Below are 19271 nucleotides of genomic sequence, written 5' to 3' on the forward strand. Positions count from 1 at the left end.
CACAATTGTGCAAGTTCTCCCACTTAAAAAGATGGAGAGAGCCTGTAATTTTCATCATAGGTACACTTCAACTATGACAGACAAAATGAGGAAAAAAATTCCAGAAATTCACATTGACTAATATTGCAATTATGGTGGAAAATAAGTATTTGGTCACCTACAAACAAGCAAGATTCTGGCTCCACAGACCTGTAACTTCTTCTTTGAGAGCTCCTCTGTCCTCCACCGTTACCTGTATTAATGGCACCTGTTTGAAGTTGTTATCAGTATAAAAGACACCTGTCCACAACCTCAAACAGTCACACTCCAAACTCCACTATGGCCAAGACCAAAGAGCTGTCAAAGGACACAGAAACAAATTGTAGACCTGCACCAGGCTGGGAAGACTGAATCTGCAATAGGTAAGCAGCTTGGTTTGAAGAAATCAACGTTGGGAGCAATTATTAGGAAATGGAAGACATACAAGACCACTGATAATCTCCCTCGATCTGCGGCTCCACGCAAGATCTCACCCCGTGGGGTCAAAATGATCACAAGAACGGTGAGCAAAAATCCCAGAACCACACGTGGGACCTAGTAGAATGACCTCGAGAGAGCTGGGACCAAAGTAACAAAGCCTACCATCAGTAACACACTACGCCGCCAGGACTCAAATCCTGCAGTGCCAGACGTGTCCCCCTGCTTAAGCCAGTACATGTCCAGGTCCATCTGAAGTTTGCTAGAGAGCATTTGGATGATCCAGAAGAATATTGGGAGAATGTCATATGTCAGATGAAACCAAAATATAACTTTTTGGTAAAAACTCAACTCGTCGTGTTTGAGTACAAACAATGCTGAGTTGCATCCAAAGAACACCATACCTACTGTGAAGCATGGGGTGGAAACATCATGCTTTGAGGCTGTTTTTCTGCAAAACACCAGGACGACTGATCTGTGGACGACTGACCAGGACGACGACACCGCCCGGCAACGAAGGAGTGGCTTCGTAAGAAGCATTCAAGGTCCTGGAGTGCCTAGCCAGTCTCCAGATCTCAACCCCATAGAAAATATTTGGAGGAGTTGAAAGTCCGTGTTGCCCAGCAACAGCCCCAAAACATCACGGCTCTAGAGGAGATCTGCATGGAGGAATGGGCCAAAATACCAGCAACAGTGGTGAAAACCTTGTGAAGATACAGAAAACGTTTGACCTCTGTCATTGCCAACAAAGGGTATATAACAAAGTATTGAGAAACTTTTGTTATGACCAAATACTTATTTTCCACCATAATTTGCAAATAAATTCATTAAAAATCCTACAATGTGATTTTCGTGATTTTTTTTTCTTCTAATTTTGTCAGTCATGTTGAAGTGTACCATGATGAAAATTACAGGCCTCTCTCATCTTTTAAGTGGGAGAACTTGCACAATTGGTGCTGGACTAAATACTTTTTTGCCCCACAGTATGTACTTTATATGCCTGTGATATGTGGTGTCCCACCTTGCTATCTTAAGATGAATGTACGACTGTAAGTAGCTCTGGATAAGACGTCTGCTGAATGACTAAAATGTCAAACATAAAAACATCCTTATGGTGTGTTAAAACATCATATATTGATGTGTTGTTACACACTGTCAAGTAAAGGCTTCACATCCCCGTTTAACAAAATAATAAGTTACAATGCAGCACTATATAATAGGTGTATATCTTTCATGTTAAATGTATCCATTATTTTTAAGAAACTTTAATGCGCACAAAGGTTGATGCAGCTCAACCATGCTGTACCACCAGAGCGCGGTGCTACAAACACTAGCTGTGAATTAAACCATTAATGTCCACTGATTAAAAAGTGTGACAAGACTCAGTTTAATTCAATCATAATATTGTTATAGAGAGAGACATTAGTAACAAAGAGCCCTCTCTGGTATTGCCCTGATGGGACATCCATCCACCAGCCAACATGTAACACATTCAGTTGAAAAACCAAGAGATGAAAAGTGAGCTAATATTAACAGGACCAATGTAGTCTCTCATGACAGATGTGAGATTTGGATCTGGGTTCTGAGATAAGGATATATGAGGATTAATATAATGTACACTAGTGAGACACCAGTGGTAAAATAAACAAGTTACATATTTAAGAATATCAGATCAACGGATCAAACTGAAGTTCACACACGGTGGCAGGTATCCTAGTGGTAAAGAGCATTGGGCCAATAACACAAAGGTTGCTGATTCYAATCCCTGAGCTGACTAGGTGAAAAATCTGTMWATGTGCCCTTGAGCAAGGCTCGCATCCATATTTGCTCTGGGTAAGAGTGTCAGCTAAYAGTTGAAACTTTTAAGTTGAAGTGTGAAAGTGGTTTTCTATGTGCGTCTCGAAGATGAGACTTTGGCTTCACCACATACCAGAAATTCATACCAATCATCTAGAATGTGATAGATTTGTCCAGGGGAGCGTGGAAGTGTGTCACCTTACACAAAGCACATACATCTGTATATCAACACCTCCTCACACTGTGACAGGATATAAACAAGCCATAAGGTGTAACCCAGGGCTGTTCAATTCCGGTCCTGGAGGGCCGAAACACTTTGTTTCTACCTGGTAGTTAATCGCACTCACCTGGTGTCCRAGGTCTGAATTAGTCCCTTATTAGAAGGAGAGGATGAAAGCCAGAAGTATTTCGTCCCTCCAAGATCGACACTGAACACCCCTAGTAACCTGTCTTATAATAAAGTAGGCTATGTGCACTCTATATAAGGAAGTATGGGGTCCTGTTACGGAACTGTGTGTAGATAATGTATGGTACACCATATGACCAAGCATCCTTGACTGTAACTTCCCTGGTTAAATAAACTAAAGGATAATTAAAAATGACTTTACTTTACACTTTACCATGGCAATAACAAGGCAGATCAGAGGTCATAGAACAACACAGACAACCGACAGCAGGTTACAGGCCCTACCATAGTCCCCCGACACTGGGGAAGCTTCTCACCTGTCTGGCGGCACTTTGGGTTTAAGTCGTTTAAAATTAAAATAAATCAAAGACACCAGACTGGAATATATAAAAACAACTAGATGAGTGGATGAACTATGGATGGACAGTTTTAAAATTGATGATGAGTGGGGGGGGGGGGGGGCAGACAAGTTTCCTTTGCTATTTTGGTCTTTCTCAGCTGTCCCTCATATATATTCTCCCAAGAGCTCCTCCTGCACCCTCAGTCCCCCTCCCTATGATCCACTCCAACATGGCATTAGGAGTGGAGCACTTGAGGGAGAGAGAGCTGTGTGTGTGTTTTTGTTTAACTATCCTTCTGAGTCCACAAGGAAAAATGCTATTTTAGGCATACGGGTTAGGTTTTGGGTTAGGGTTACAATTGGGGTTAGGGTTACAATTAAGGTTAGGGTTACAATTGGAGTTAGGGTTACAATTGGGGTTAGGGTTACAATTGGGGTTAGGGTTACAATTAAGGTTAGGAGTTATGGTTTGATATAGGTTTAAGGTTAGGGGTTTAGGAATAAAGTTAGMGTTATGGTTAGGTTCAAGGTTAGGGTAAATATGATTTATGATGGGAATCAATTCTTTGGTCACCAGAAGGATAGCAATACAAAACTGTGTGGGGGGGCTGTCTGACTTTCTGTGTGTGGCACTATGAAAACAAATGAAAGTGTGTGCATCACTAAAGTAGGATCCCTAATAAAACCTAGGAGAAAAAAGGGCATTGGTCAGAAGTTAACAGTGCCTGAAGTTTCTTGGGTTTTTGTCAAAGGTAAACAACCTGAGGTTGGTTTTAGGGAGTATAGTTTCTTTAGCACTCCTGCCACTGATGCTGAAACCTCTTAACGGGACCCTTGTGCTAATCAAATTAGCAAAATTAAAATAAAATWAAAATAAAATGTTTAAGCTTGAGATATCTGAATTGTTTTGGGATGGGCTGCATCTCCAATCCATCGCATTCGCTGATGTCGGKCTTCTGTATCTGCAGTGGAAAGGGGCGGTGCCACAGCGGTGTTTTTCAGTCTTCTTGCAAAAATGTCTGCAGCATCCAATTAATATTACCCCACCATCGAAAACTGTGAGTCTCATGAACACCTACAAATCGTTGTTTGGCTCTACGACACCCACAAGCCTAACGAAATTACTTTTRGTTTGAAAGTAATTTCCTGAGCTTTCTTGTATCTCTCAGATATAGGACAGACACTTTAAAACATGCTTCCTTTTTTTGCCATGTATGAATATGTTATTCAATGCGTTTCTATGGGCTAATAGCAAAAGGCCAAATTCAATGTTCCATCAAATAATAAAATACTGTATATATACACACATTACACAGGATGCTGCTGAGGGTTGGATGGCTCATAATAATGGCTGGAACGGCACGAATGGAAGGGCATCAAACACATGGAAACCATGCGTTAGATACCATTCCATTAAATCTGCTCCAGCCATTACCACAAGCCCGTCCTCCCCAATTAAGGTGCCACCGAAGTTGGTCGGTGGAACAAGTATCAGAACAAGTATTTGATACACTGCCGATTTTGCAGGTTTTCCTACTTACAAAGCATGTAGAGGTCTGTAATTTTTATCATAGGTACACTTCAACTTCAGACGAAGAGGAGGAAGGCTGCCGTTACAGAACCACCCACCAAAACCGGACCAAGCAGCGTAGTAAGGGACAGCAGCAGCAGCATCAGCGGCCAAGTACACAGGACTCCTGGACATGGGAGGAAATTCTGGACGGTAAGGGACCCTGGGTTCAAGCTGGAGAATATCGCCGCCCTCGTGAAGAGCTGGAGGCAGCTAAAGCCGAGAGGCGGTGGTATGAGGAGGCAGCACGGAAGCGTGGCTGGAAGCCAGAGAGGCAGCCCCAAAAATGTCTTGGGGGGGGATAAAGGGGAGTGTGGCGAAGTCAGGTAGGAGACCTGCGCCAACTTCCCGGGCTTACCGRGGAGAGCGAGAGTACGGGCAGACACCGTGTTATGCGGAAGAGCGCACGGTGTCTCCTGTACGTGTGCATAGCCCGGTGCGGTACATCCCAGCTCCTCGTATCGGCCGGGCTAGAGTGGGCATGAAGCCGGCTCAACGCATCTGGTCTCCAGTGCGTCTCCTCGGGCCAGTGTACATGGCACCAGCCTTACGCATGGTGTTCGCCCTCTCAGTCCTGAGCCTGTCTCTTATACACATCTAGATGTGTATAAGAGACAGGGTTAGGGTTAAGATTAAGGTTAGGGTAAGAGTACGGTTTAGTGTTAGGTTTAAGGTTAGGGGTTTAGGAATAAAGTTAGGGTTACGGTTAGGTTCAAGTTTAGGGTAAATAGTTTTTAGGATGGGAATCAATTCTTTGGTCACCACAGGGATAGTAAGATAAAACTGTGTGTGGGGGGGGGGGGGGATAAGAGTCTGACTTTCTGTGTGTGGCACTATGAAAACAAATGAAAGTGTGTGCATCACTAAAGTAGGATCCCTAATAAAACCTAGGAGAAAAAAGGGCATTGGTCAGAAGTTAACAGTGCCTGAAGTTTCTTGGGTTTTTGTCAAAGGTTAACAACCTGAGGTTGGTTTTAGGGAGTATAGTTTCTTTAGCACTCTTGCCACTGATGGTGAAAACCCCTTAACGTGACCCTTGTGCTAATCAAATTAGCAAAATAAAAAAAATCCCCATAAAAATCTGTCTGTTTAAGCTTGAGATATCTGAATTGTTTTGGGATGGGCTGRGTCTCCAATCCATCGCATTCGCTGATGTCGGCCTTCTGCATCTGCAGTGGAAAGTGGCAGAGCCACAGCGGTATTTGTCAGTCTTCTTGCAAAAGTGTCTGTAGCATCCAATTAATATTACCCCACCATCGAAAGCTGTGACTCTCATGAACACCTACAAATCGTTGTTTGGCTCTACGACACCCACAAGCCTAACAAGACTCGTTTGAAAGTAATTTCCTGAGCTTTCTTGTATCTCTCAGATATAGAACAGACATTTTAAAACATGCTTCCTTTTTTTGCCATGTATGAATATGTTATTCAATGCGTTTCTATGGGCTAATAGCAAAAGGCCAAATTCAATGTTCTATCAAATAATAAAATACTGTATATATACACACATTACACAGGAGGCTGCTGAGGGGTGGATGGCTCATAATAATGGCTGGAACGGCACGAATGGAAGGGCATCAAACACATGAAAACCATGCGTTTGATACCATTCCATTTAATCCGCTCCAGCCATTACCACAAGCCCGTCCTCTCAAATTAAGGTGCCACCAACCAACTGTGATACAGTATATACAGTGGGGCAAAAAAGTATTTAGTCAGCCACCAATTGTGCAAGTTCCCCCACTTAAAAAGATGAGAGAGGCCTGTAATTTTCATCATAGGTACACTTCAACTATGACAGACAAAATGAGAAAAAAAATTCCAGAAAATCACATTGTAGGATTTTTAATGAATTTATTTGCAAATTATGGTGGAAAATAAGTATTTGGTCACCTACAAACAAGCAATATTTCTGGCTCTCACAGACCTGTAACTTCTTCTTTAAGAGGCTCCTCTGTCCTCCACTTGTTTTCTGGATTTTTTCCTGACTGGCGGCCGCCAGAGCCGCCCGCCAGTCAGGAGCCGCCAGAGCCGCCCGCCAGTCAGGAGCCGCCAGAGCCGCCCGCCAGTCAGGAGTACTGTCACGTTCTGACCTTAGTTCCTTTGTTTTGTCTTTTGTTTTAGTATGGTCAGGGCGTGAGTTGGGTGGGTTGTCTATGTTAGTTTTCCATGATTTTCTATTTCTGTGTTTGGCCTGATATGGGTCTCAATTAGAGGCAGCTGTCAATCGTTGTCCCTGATTGGGAACCATATTTAGGTAGCCTGTTTTCTGTTGGGTTTTGTGGGTGGTTATTTTCAGTCTTTGTGTGTCTGCACCAGATAGAGCTGTTTCGGTTGTTTCTTTGTTGTTTTGTTATTCAGTGTTCAGTTTTGATTATTATTAAATATCATGAACACTTACCACGCTGCACCTTGGTCCTCACCTTCTTCCACCGATGACAGCCGTTACACCGATTGCTCATTGGCCAGGCAGCCAGCTCTAGGAAGAGTCTTGGTGGTTCCAAACTTCTTCCATTTAAGAATAAAGGAGGCCACTGTGTTCTTNTCCCACAAAGACAGGTGGAAAAAAGGGCTACCTAAGTATGGTTCTCAATCAGAGACAACGATAGACAGCTGTCCCTGATTGAGAACCCTACCCGGCCAAAACAGAAATACAAATAATAGAACTAAAGAACATAGAATACCCACCCCAAATCACACCCTGACCAAACCAAATAGAGACATAAAAAGGATCTCTCAGGTCAGGGCGTGACAGAATTTGGCCTTTTGCTATTAACTCAGATATATACCACTACAGAGGTCCTTAAATTCAAAATCAAATAGCCGAATGGTCCTTGGCATAACCATCTTACAACAACTCCATTTTTTAGCCTACCGACACCAATAAACATGGTCTAATAGACACAAACACTGTACCAGAGTGTTCCCAAAATATTGAAAATATTGATGCAGTGACAGTATTTTATGTAATAACATTACACATGCATGTTGAACAGTGCAGTTATGTACAGTGCCATGCAAAATGTGAGAAGGCCGTTTCAATTGCCTGTGGAAATCGCTGGACATATGAATATAGAAAGTGTAGACAGAGAAATATATCTACCCATGCATGCACATGCATAAAAATTTACATTTCAAGTCGCTGAGAGCACAAAATGTGTTTATTTAAGCCTTTAATATTGTAATGGAAAAACTAAAGTCAATGATAGGTTGATGTGCCACACTGAAGGGTGATGGTGATGGAGACTATGGAGGGATGGGACAGTGCCAAGATGTGTCCAGCCAGCCAGCAGTCCATCAAGCCTTTTACGTCCTGAATGTCCATATTAGTCCACGTGGGACACTAAACGTATGGCCTGGTCCCTGTTGTATCGGGTTCCCTTCATTCCAAGACTCCTGGGTCTATTTCTGATCTCRTGTAAGGTGATAGCTTGTCCCTCATTCTGCCTGTCGCTTAACTTTTGCTTCAAACTCATCCCTCTCTCTCCCTCTCTCCCTCTCTCTGCCTCTACAAATCCAAACTTGAGGCTGTGGCTAAAGTTAGCACGGTCTACAGAGGTATATAAGCCCRCGAGGATAGGGGTTTAATGCGGCTTCACATCAGTCTCTTCTCTTGTTGACCATCCAAACCTCCATACATACCGTCTCGAGATGGTGAGTAACACCGGTCCTCACTTTCTGACTGCTTACCTGTCCACTACTCTGTGTGCTGTCGATGGGAACCTCCAGGAATAACACAGCATTTCCAGATTTTCTTGTTTTTCTATGTTAAGCTTTTTTGCTAGATTGAAAAAGAAATTATGGAACAACTTTTTAAAACTCAACTGTACTTTGGACTTTTTTGGGTGGTGACATTTTTAGACATTTTGTGTAAAGCTGTTCCTGGATAWACAATATCATTCACAGGATCTAAACATTTTGTTAACACTTTATTAACAACATTTATATAAAAGATGCTGTAAAAGGTTAGCTACCTGAGGATAATTAATGTTTTAATACATCCACATTCAAAAACATCGTCCTCTGTCCTGAGCCAGAGAAAGATTGTTCCTGAACTGTTCTGAGCAAATTTCAAGAGCTAGGAAGTAAGGGATGTTAAACTACATTMAAGACATAGTGGCAGGATTTAATGGTGGACCACACATATTCACCCCACATCACACTGATAGTCAGATCAAAGACTGTAACGCTAGATGGCGGACGGAACAGTGTACTGGACCTACACACAAGGACATCCACTCACCTGTCCCTGACCAGGAACAGCTTGACACTGAAGTCAAAGGTCACTAATTGGCCTCCTGAGGGCTACAGCTGCAGGATGAACAGACCTAGAAGMTCCCATTGTTAAGCAGTTGATGTGTTTGTCCTMCAGGCACCCAAGAAGGCCAAGAGGAGGGGAGCAGCAGCAGAGGGCGGTTCCTCCAACGTGTTCTCCATGTTTGAGCAGAGCCAGATCCAGGAGTACAAGGAGGTGAGGATTTCTTAACACACTATGCAACACCTCATCACTTTTACACCTTAAAATGTCAATMGGACAGATTTCCTTTCAACTCCCTATCTGGGCTGAGAGTGAGTYACTCMAGTCTGGCCACCAGTCAGTTTCATTGTAACCTAATTCTGCTGTAGAGTGGCTGAAATAYTTGCTAACYCTGAAACAGACAGGCKCAGCGGCTAAATTGATACTGTTATAATCATGAGTCAATCATGGTGTACTGTTTTTCCTTGTTTCATTAAAGGAGCGAACCCCAAATTAGATTTTGGGGGCTGGCCTCTGATTGGTAAATTCTCAGTGCAGTTGCTATTTTGTCTGTCCCCCCTCTCTCCCAACTTAAWAAAGCAAAGAATGTCATGAGGAGAAGCTCTGAAGTTTCTGTAACCTTTTGAAGCTCTCCAGGCCTCCCTCTCGTCTGAGCCTTCAGCTGTCACTCAACCTCTCATCTTAAGTCCTCTGCTGCTGAGGGCTGCATGTTTAAGTATGGCAGGACAACTGGGCCCTGGCTGGCACTCTGCACACAGAGGAGAGGGGAAGGGCAGTGAGGGGGGCGGGGATGAACGGGGGGTGACTGGGGGAGAACAGGTGGGGACAGAGTGGAACAGAAGGGGTGGGGGGGGGGGCACCTTCTTGAGCTTCTGATAAGGTCTAGAGTTTGGAAGGCAGGTTAGTGTACCTGATTATGAGGAGAGGAAGGTTGGAGAGGTGAACGGTATGTAGATGAAAGACGGAGGGTAGAAAGTGGAAGAAGTGTAGGGAAGGATACTGTGTGTATGGAAGGATAGATAAGGTCAGGAAATAGGGATCTGGAAGTAGGTGGGAGATTGTATATGATGGTGTGTGTTTTCAAAAGTGTTGTCAAGGGATATGGGCACAGACTTGACGGWGGGAATTCTTGCTGCTGTAAGTGATACAGACTTCTRAAGTYTCACTTGGGGAATGTCTGACATCATCATTGGGACAGTKTTAACACTTTGCAATGATMGGGYGAGTGTGTGTGCATGTGTGTGAGTCAGGAAGATGGATTACCAGCTGCTTTTTTAAGTTCAAGATCAACCATGGGGGTCCTCTTGGGTTTCATAGATGTAAGAGATGAGGTCCAGAGACAAGCTGGGACAGTGGAAGAAGGATTTAACAGGTGTAACTTAATGAGCTCTCCCTAAATTAACGTGTAAGAATTTCAATTTCTTCTGGTCTTTTTAGGTCTCGCCTAACAAGGGTTACATAGCATTGTGCCATAAATAGGCAGCACCTGGCACTTAAATGACCATAGTTGACAGAGGTGTCTCTAAGTTGTATGGAGTGCACATGCTACACACGTCCCACTACGCACAGGACTGAACCCACCCTCCTCCACTTCCCCACTCTGTTAGAAGAGATGAGAGAAAAACGCACATTGGACTGAACCCCCTCCTCCATTCACCACTCGCACAGGACTGAACCCCACTCTGCCTCGGGCATCGTCCCACTACCGCACAGTTATGAACCCCCCCTCCATCCATGTCCCACACGCACGAGACTGAACCCCCCTCCTCTCCATGTCCCACCTACGCACAGAGCTGAACCCACCCTCTCCATGTCCCCACTACGCACAGGACTGAACCCCCCTCCTCCATGTCCCCACGACAGACGGACTGAACCACCCTCCTCCTCCACGTACCCAACTAACGCACAGGACTGAACCCACCCTCCTCCATGTCACACTGGGGATGACAACTTGGCAGACTCTGGTGACTGGTTTCATGTCATGCAGACATTTCTGTTCTCACTTCTTCCCTCCCTCTCTTCCCTCCTTCTCAGGCTTTCACAATCATTGACCAGAACAGAGACGGTATCATCAGCAAGGATGACTTGAGGGACGTGCTGGCCTCAATGGGTGAGCAAGGGTTACATTTAAGACCTTTTAAGATCTGAGGACATATTATGTGACTGACTTGTTCTATTAAAAGTGTGCCTTAGTATGTCCACAATGTCCAATATGTATGTATATGTTGGTATGTGTTTTGTGTGGTGTGTAAGAGAGAGATAGATAATGGTGCTAGCTAACTCCACCACTCCTCCTTGCTCTGTAGCCCAGTTGAATGTGAAGAATGAGGAGTTGGAAGCCATGGTCAAGGAGGCCAGCCGCCCATCAACACTTCACCGTCTTCCTCAACCATGTTCGGCAGAGAAGCTCAAGGGTGGTCCTATAACTCACTGTACTTGCTTGCTTCATTTCTGTTGCACATCTCCTAATTTATTAATTTGACTCTGTTAGGCTCACTGTCTAACTTGTTATAACCAGGTTATAATCGCTTCAAAGTGTTAGTGGCTTTCTAAGTACACTCCCATATCTGAGGACATTGCATGTGTCTTGCTGTCAGTGTAACATGCCTAACTGACGCTCTGTGTGTCTCAGGTGCTGATCCCGAGGATGTCATCGTTAGTGCTTTCAAGGTCCTGGACCCCGAGGCTACCGGTTTCATCAAGAAGGAATTGTGAGAATATTTCCTTCCTTATTTTATAGTTCTATTAATGAGTGCACTACATAACAGAATCCACAGCTTCATGAATGTTTCTGACTTTGTCTCACTCTCTCTCTAGCCTTCAGGAGCTCTTGACCACTCAGTGCGACAGGTTCTCTGCAGAGGAGGTGAATACATTTCTAATCATTCAGTTTGAATATCATCATGATCTCTCGTTGTCCCTTGACTTGGCGAGTGGCTAACCCTTCTTCTCCTCCCCTCAGATGAAGAACCTGTGGGCTGCCTTCCCCCCAGATGTGGCCGGCAACGTAGACTACAAGCAAATCTGCTACGTCATCACACACGGAGAGGAGAAGGAGGAGTAATGAAACAGACTGAAGAAAAGAAAACAGCCTCCCTTGCCATTCTACCTTCCTGCTCCTCTCTTCTTCCTTCTATTCTCTCATACCTTCCTTCTCTTTATGTGTACTCATGTGCTCTGTCTCTCACTCACACAAATTCTCTAAAAGACTCGTCTCTACTCAAGACATTTGTGTGAGAGCGGGTGCTCATGGGTTGTCTATGTTTGTTCGTGGGGATATGGGATTATTTTCAATAAAAATGATCTTTTAACATCTCCATCTCTTTCTCATCCGCTTTCCCTTCCCTTAACCCTCTTCCTCCTTTTCATCTCTTACTCCTATCCATCATTGGTTGTTTCCCCAGTCTCTCTGTTAGAAGAAATGCACACAGCAAGTCGTATTCCACTGCTGTGGTATGGATGTGTAAACCCCAAGGTGAAATGGAGCACCAGTCTGCCTCAGCTGCAACAGCTCAGAGGTTAGACCTGGAAGTCCTTTCACTCCCCCTTAATTTAACCCTCAGATGGGCAAATAAACCAAACAGAGGGATATCGTTCTATAAATATTGTAGAGGTTATCTCCTGTAGATGAGGTGGGAAAATAGGAGATATTCTAAGAAGGAATGAGGCTAGAGAAAAACATGGTCTCCTTAAAGTGACGGCTACGTTTTTCTCAAGAAGTGAGAAAGGCTGCTAGAGAGAAGAGAAAGGACCCAAAGAAAACACTCGTCTTCACCTCCTTTCCCTCCTCCCTTTTCTCCTTTACTTCTACCTCTTTGTTTTCTATAAGCTCCTTTGTTTTCTGCACCTGGACTAGCTTTAGTCTGTCAGAAACTCCTCTGTAARGAATAAAAGGGACTAACTGTGAATAAAAGCTCTTATCTTTTGTACCCTATTGTCTCTGTTCATGAGTGGTTCTGGTAGAGTGGGATTGAGAAACAAGTGCTGGTGTATTTCCTGTGCTGTGTGCATAGGGGAAATACAAATTGTCTGAGACACAACCAAAACCTTAKCCGCACACTAGGCTCATTTGTAAAGACAGCAATCATACACCTTTACTGCCCCCTGCTGGACCATAGACTGTCTGAAATATGAAGTTTTTCCAGAATGGAATAAAATGTTCATGCACAGCTCATTGGGAGAATGCGGGCTATATCAATATGAAACAAGAATGCAATACAGAGCAGGGTTCTTTAATATATTATGGTTTATTATTCATCACAACTGTCATTATCATTAATTAAATACATCATGTGTAGATTTTCTTCTGCAAGTAAGGAATGCATTTCATTATCTAGGATTTTATTTTTCCACTAATAACAGTTGCATGTAAACTTAAAACAACAAAAGACATACAGTTGGGGAGAAACCATGACAAAATAGAAAAACATGAAAGCAACAACCTTTAAAAAAAATCTAATCAGTGGAARGCTCCCGATTAAAATCAATCAAGCTCAAGGATTTCAGGACCAATGCAGAAATGCACTCAGGACCTAAGTGTCTCTGTTGACTCATCCTGGCTATTTCAGGCGTGAGGACTGATTCCAGATCCAGATCAGTTTGGGAGCAATGACAGGATGACTGTCATGACCTCTTGACTCAACACAGAATTGAGGACCTTAAGGAAACTACCCAATTGGATGAAGCCAGGGCCTGCTTGGAGAAATATTGCTCTATCCTGATTGGTTCTGTAGCATTCTCAGGGTTCTCCAACGTCTAATTATTGCCATGAACACTACTGATCTCAGCAGTGGCATTGCTGGCCGTCAGTGCTGCTGTTTGACAACATGCTTTGTGAACAGTAAGGTTTGCATAAACATGTTCAGGTCATCGTCGCTGACTCTACTCTGATCCAAGTGATTCTGAGAAGACTGGAAGCAACATGTGGAGGAAGAAGGGGGAAAGCAGAGGCTTAAAAAAATAACATGAGTTGGGAAAAAATAGAAATAGTGAACACAAAAGGACATTTTGGCTACGGTTACACTAAAGACCCTCCTCTCCTACAAAAACAGTACAGAGACTCAGTGTTAAGAGAATCAACGGTTTCCACCAAGGAATGGTGTTACAGTAACTAACCGGCACTATCCATCTAATGTACAGTATACATATGTTACATAACACTGTGTGAGTGGGTTAGGGAGTTATCAAAACATCATTATGGTGGTTGGTTACAACATACTGGCATGACAAAGACAACTTCAGATCTTCAAATTACAACCCTTGTCAGAGTTGACTAAACYCCTCCCAGTATCTTATACAGTACTTTATGACCTTCGGCTCACTCAAATGATGTCATATCTGAAATATTAATGTGAATCTTAGTTGATGGTCATTCCCCTGTTCTTCAATCACTGTCGGGTTTAATACTGTAATAAGGTAAATGGAGAATTGTGGACCTAACATTACCCATAGCTACCACAGTAAACTTGAAATATGAAATGACATAAATAGGATTTGTTATCTTAGAAGATGAGGACAAATGTGCAATAATGAAATCAAAACAGCCATACCAGTATCTAAAAAAAAAACAATACTTAACATTATCCTCCTTAAACTGGGCTTCACATCGCCAGGCATCCTTCCAGTTAACCAGGTGTATACTTTACTCGCATAGAAAAATAGCAGTCAGATCCAAAATAAAGAATACATATATAATATCTGATTAAATTAACCAACTTTGTACATAAATACATCATAGCCTGAAGGTCAGAGTTCAGAGGTTAATGCTACATTGGCACGCCTCACCCGCCCAGCACCAAGTGGCTTCCTTTGGGTCCTAAAGGCGCAGGTGTAAGAGGTGAAACTATCCCATAGAGATGGAAAGAGGCCTCATTGTATCTGTGCCATTATGGCATCTGTGACAGCTTCATTGAGGCAATCTCCATTTCAAAGTAGTCCATTTTCTTCTTCCCGATTGGCTGAACACTCCTGATGACCTGGTTGCACGACTCCAACAGGGTCACCAGTAGGGATCGGTCAATGAAGTTGGAAGTCCCACCCAGTTGACTACATTCAAATGGCGGAAGCCCTCATGGCCCTGCTCATGCTAAAATGGCCTTTTGGCCACTAGAGGCCGCTATCATTCTCTATGAACTATCCAGATGAGATTCAACAACCTACCTACCTACCAAACAGGAGTGGTCAACTTAAGTTTCTCAAATCACTCTAAATAGATCACATTCCAATGGGTTAATTTACTAAAAGCCTCACCCTAATTAATATTTGGCTAAAAAAAATATATATTATTTAATTTATCATAAGCAAAAAAATAACAGATGGACATTTGGTCTGACGGGCAGATTCAGAGTTGTCATTGAATGCAGAAGGACCCTCCCTCGCTAAACTACCAGTATCTATTATCATCTCCCACTATAAACATATTCAAGAGAAACTTGAAAAGAACAAAAAAATWATTACATTCTAAAATTAAATCACTCCCTGTGTTGTTAGGGAGGTGCCATCCTGATCCATGCATGTCTGTCTGTCAAGGCTCAGAATGTCAAGTTCATTTCTCCCTCTCCTTACAAACCCTCCCTATCGCAGTGTACATCTCTCCATTTACCTGTTGGGATTATATTCCTCTGTCACTGGTCAGAGGACTAGAGATCAAGAGATGAGAGAAAGGGGGAAGAAAACAAGCAACTCAAAAAAGAGGAAGACAAAGACATGAGAGAAAGAGCAGAGAAACTGGGTGGCAATATTGAACGGTAACACAGCTCACTACGCTACTAAGGCACACACACTCACACAACACTTAACACTACAATAAATAGGCCCTCCCAGACATCCAAATACCATAGGACTACCAGCAATCACGGTTTTCAGTGCCTGGGTTTGAGATATTTTTCAATTGTTTACTTTTTTCTGCAGGCATTCCGGTTGGACATCTGACCACAAACTGGACATGACAGGGCATTATGGGGAACGACTCAAGGATCCTACATGGATTTAGGATGTTCTATTTACACCCAATCTATAACTCCCACCTACCTACTCTATGTCCAACGGCTTGTCTGTCCACCAGCTTTAGTCTGATAAAAACTAAATCAAATAAAAAACTAAATGAGAAAACAGTTGTGAACCACACAGACAATTCTCCAGTTGCAAAAGGAAACGTGTCCCATCTTAATTATTCAAACTCATTGATGAAGAAAGCATGGGGGGGTTGTATGGGGGGGCATGACCCCTGGGGCGCTAATAAAACCATGATCCAGGTGTCTCCAAAATCATCCTGACTATATGTAGTCCTCAAGATGCACTATACAGGAGGCCTTCTCCTTTTCGCTCTCTCGTTCTACTTCTGGGGGTCTTTTTTCTTCTTCCATGTTCTTTTTTTCCTTCTCCGTTTTCTTTCTGAAGGAATAACAGGATAAACTAGGCCGAATCTCTTGGTGCTGTGGCTCCATTCTTCTCTTCTGCCTCTCCTCCCCCTCTGTCCTTTTTCTTCCCCCCTTTCTCCTTTTTCTTCTCTTTCTCTGCCCGCTCCTTCTCCTTCTTCTGGCTCTCCTTGTCTGCTTTGTCCTTCTTCTTCTCCTTCTCTTTCCTCTTCTCCTCCTCCTTCTCTTTCTTCTTGTCTTCCTTGCTCCTCCTCTTCTTCCTGTCATCCTCTCCTCCTGTAGCTGCTGCTCCTCCTCCTCCTCCTCCTCTCCCTCCGTCTGGGAACGGGGGCAGAGGGGTGTTGTTAGCGGTGGGTGATGGGATGGTGGGTGTGATCTGCTCAGAAGTGACTTTGGGGGAGAGGGTGTTGGGTGGTTTATGGTGTACTGGGGCTGGGGCTGATGCACCAGGCTGGCTCTGTGCTGAGGTCTGGGCTGGGCCAGAAGAGGGGCCTGGACCAGACCCTACCAAAGGACTCTGAGAGGCAGGCGCCCTAGCTACAGAYCCACTAGACATGGGTGGTTTGTGGGCGGGGCCTCTGGGTGGGCTTGAAGCTGCCGCTGAGGGGTTCTGTCGCTGCATGGCCTCCATCCCAGAGGCCCCAGAGAAGGAGCCCTTCTTCTGAGAGAGGAAGGGGGTTTTGGACTTGCGGAAGCCGGGGAGGGAGAGCAGGCTGGAGGAGGCCCTGAGGGGCCCTGGAGGGGGGATGGACCCCAGGAAGGAGAAGCTACCCCCGGAGCTGATGGCGGAGGCCCGACGCTTGTGCTCGTGGATGTCCCGTGTCCCGTGGAGCCTTCGGACAGGCTGGTGGGTCAGTTCGCCCCTGGACTCCCTCCACTTCCTTACCTGAATACTGCACTCCCTCTCGATCAGAGCCTCGGTCACCGCCAGGGACACCACCTACACACAGAGAGAGACATACAGAGGAAGTCATCAAACCAGATCTAGACACACAGACAGTGAAACGTCAGTTGACTCGTGTCAATGAGTCAGAGTAGGAGTATGTTTAGAACATGTGTATATGTGTGTGTATGTCTGTGTGTGTATACACTGTTTACAGTCTCACCTCCTGCACCAATAGGTCCTCTCTGACAGACTCAGGTGGGATGTTCCTGAGGCGCTCCATGGTTTCATACATGCCCTGGACCTCCCGCAGTTTATCCACGGAGCCAAGCATCTGCTTGAGCAGCACCAGGCCCACACGGAACACTATCTTCACTCCTAGAAAACAGCACAGTTAGACAATAGTTAGCCACAGCATCATGTGCACTGTGTGTGTGTGTGTGTGTGTGAGTGTCTTACCCTCACAGAAGAACATGTCCCACACACGTAGCACACAGGACCACGGCAGGGTGCGTGAGAAGACACACATGAACCACTCGGTCATGTAGAGAATGGGGTCTATCTTAAACTTCTTCAGGTGACGGTAGGCCATGGGACAGACACGACGTAGCAGAGAGAAGAAGATCTCTCCATCCAACTGGATTGCTTCCTAAAAGAATGAGGAGTCGTCTCAATGTACACCAAAGAATAAGATACAGTGTGTGTGTTCGTTCATTTACTCACCAATCCAGCGCTATAGTATCCAGGCAGGTACGTCTCACAGATCTGCACCAGACACCAGAAGGCATGCTGCAAMTTYGGAATAAACACATTATAKKKKKRTAMKKKCARCRKYCRKCWTCKRKKTWCTWRAWCATTSTWRKKKWTRSRWSRCWRRRRCKRKSWCKSRCRCCCTCRCRCTGTGTRCCCCAGCAGCCCRTCACCTCAGCAGGCATGTGCATGAGCAGYACAGCAGCCACCGGGGCCTGGGCCTGGCAGTATCCCTCTTCAGGTCTGTACACTGTGTAGGCTTTCAGTACCCGGTACAGATCCTGCTGCCTGGAGGCCACACCAGAAGAGAACAGACAGTTAAGCACACATGCACTCAAAGTACATTTTGATTGTACATGTCAGTGTGCTCTACATGGATTGAACAAATCCTATTATACGTCAGTACAGCATGGTCATTTACCCGTGTCCACCGCGAGCAGCAAACATCTCATGGAAGGGGAACTGTCTATGCAGGTCCTTCTCTATAATGTCCAACCATTTAGGGTCTCCCTGCTCCCTCTCCAACTCCTACAGAGATTAAGAAAGAAAGAAATGTTCAAAGCATTTCTAATTGAGCAACTTTAAAGCAACGTATCTAGTTGGAGCAGCATAATATGGAATAGGACTGAGTATAACTAGGCCTTTAACAAAGCATGTCTGTGTCAGAGTGAAAGCAGAGAAAAGGAAGGGAAAAGGGTTTATCTGATATGATCTGTCTAGACCCCCAGGTCTGTGAAGGTAGACCCAGCCAGGCTGGATTACTGCCCAGGATAAGAGGCTTAGAGCTGGGGAGGTCTCTGCYCCCCCTAATAAACACCCCTGGAGATCTAACTGGTCTAACGAGCCACAACTCCTCCCCATCGCATTAACTTCTGTTCCAGTTAGTCTGTCTACCTAGAGGTCACTGAAGAACTTCTGTACTCAAATACGCTCTTTTGATTACAGTGACAGTTTGACTACAATGACCCTAAATAGAGGCTGTAGGAATGATGGCCTCGGAGAATGGGTGAAGAGTACACAGGCAGAGTTAGTCTTTTTTGAGTGTCTGCTTCACAATAGACATGTTTTGCATAGTGGAAGTGTGAGTATGAAGACAGAAAGGGTGTGGGTTAGTGGCAGTACCTCAAACTTGCCGGGGTTGGAGTCCAGGAGCTCCTTGCTGTTGGAGAGCAGCTGCCAGGCTTTAGCCCTGAGAGAAGAGGGGATCCCCTTCCTACAGCGCAACTTCACCTGGAACACACACATACACTTATGTTATACACACATACAATGTATGTAATAGATARARAATCTCATACCATACATAGACAGTTGTAGCTAWGTACCTTTTGGAAGCGTCTTGAGACCCATTTGTCCCAATTGTTGAACATGTCCAGCCATTTCAGCTCTCTCTGCCGTGCTACATCAACTCTGATGTCCTTATCACTGTAACACA

The 19271-nt window shown here is 44.4% G+C and overlaps 2 protein-coding genes and 1 long non-coding RNA gene across 5 annotated transcripts in view; 1 reads left to right on the forward strand and 2 right to left on the reverse strand.

Annotated features, from left to right (window-relative positions):
* Positions 1-8112: 8112 nt before the first annotated feature.
* mylpfa (myosin light chain, phosphorylatable, fast skeletal muscle a) overlaps positions 8113-19271 on the forward strand; it is a 70572-nt gene continuing 59413 nt past the window's right edge. Inside the window, exons 1-7 of one of the 2 annotated variants that reach the window (XM_024012582.2) lie at positions 8113-8223; positions 8942-9040; positions 10862-10937; positions 11134-11241; positions 11460-11538; positions 11645-11693; positions 11790-12756. In XM_024012582.2, the coding sequence (XP_023868350.1) occupies positions 8221-8223; positions 8942-9040; positions 10862-10937; positions 11134-11241; positions 11460-11538; positions 11645-11693; positions 11790-11891 (516 nt within the window). In that variant the 5' untranslated portion in view covers positions 8113-8220 and the 3' untranslated portion in view covers positions 11892-12756. Of the gene's footprint in view, positions 8224-8941; positions 9041-10861; positions 10938-11133; positions 11242-11459; positions 11539-11644; positions 11694-11789; positions 12757-19271 lie in introns of those variants that run through there. The other variant, XM_024012583.2, reaches the window with a different exon arrangement.
* Positions 9683-19271, reverse strand: part of LOC139029522 (uncharacterized) — a 66963-nt gene continuing 57374 nt past the window's right edge. The window contains exons 2-3 of the long non-coding RNA XR_011481859.1: positions 10648-10668; positions 9683-10425 (exon numbers count right to left, since the gene is read on the reverse strand). This is a non-coding gene — a long non-coding RNA (uncharacterized lncRNA). The remainder of the gene's footprint in view (positions 10426-10647; positions 10669-19271) is intronic.
* Positions 13044-19271, reverse strand: part of LOC111981357 (TBC1 domain family member 10B) — a 13529-nt gene continuing 7301 nt past the window's right edge. For both annotated transcript variants that reach the window (XM_070449697.1, XM_070449696.1), the window contains exons 3-10: positions 19162-19261; positions 18959-19066; positions 18258-18364; positions 18010-18124; positions 17810-17875; positions 17546-17735; positions 17310-17464; positions 13044-17143 (exon numbers count right to left, since the gene is read on the reverse strand). In XM_070449697.1, the coding sequence (XP_070305798.1) occupies positions 16241-17143; positions 17310-17464; positions 17546-17735; positions 17810-17875; positions 18010-18124; positions 18258-18364; positions 18959-19066; positions 19162-19261 (1744 nt within the window). In that variant the 3' untranslated portion in view covers positions 13044-16240. The remainder of the gene's footprint in view (positions 17144-17309; positions 17465-17545; positions 17736-17809; positions 17876-18009; positions 18125-18257; positions 18365-18958; positions 19067-19161; positions 19262-19271) is intronic.

The sequence above is a fragment of the Salvelinus sp. IW2-2015 genome, linkage group LG20 (assembly GCF_002910315.2).
Source record: "Salvelinus sp. IW2-2015 linkage group LG20, ASM291031v2, whole genome shotgun sequence".
In the NCBI taxonomy this organism is placed as follows: domain Eukaryota; kingdom Metazoa; phylum Chordata; class Actinopteri; order Salmoniformes; family Salmonidae; genus Salvelinus; species Salvelinus sp. IW2-2015.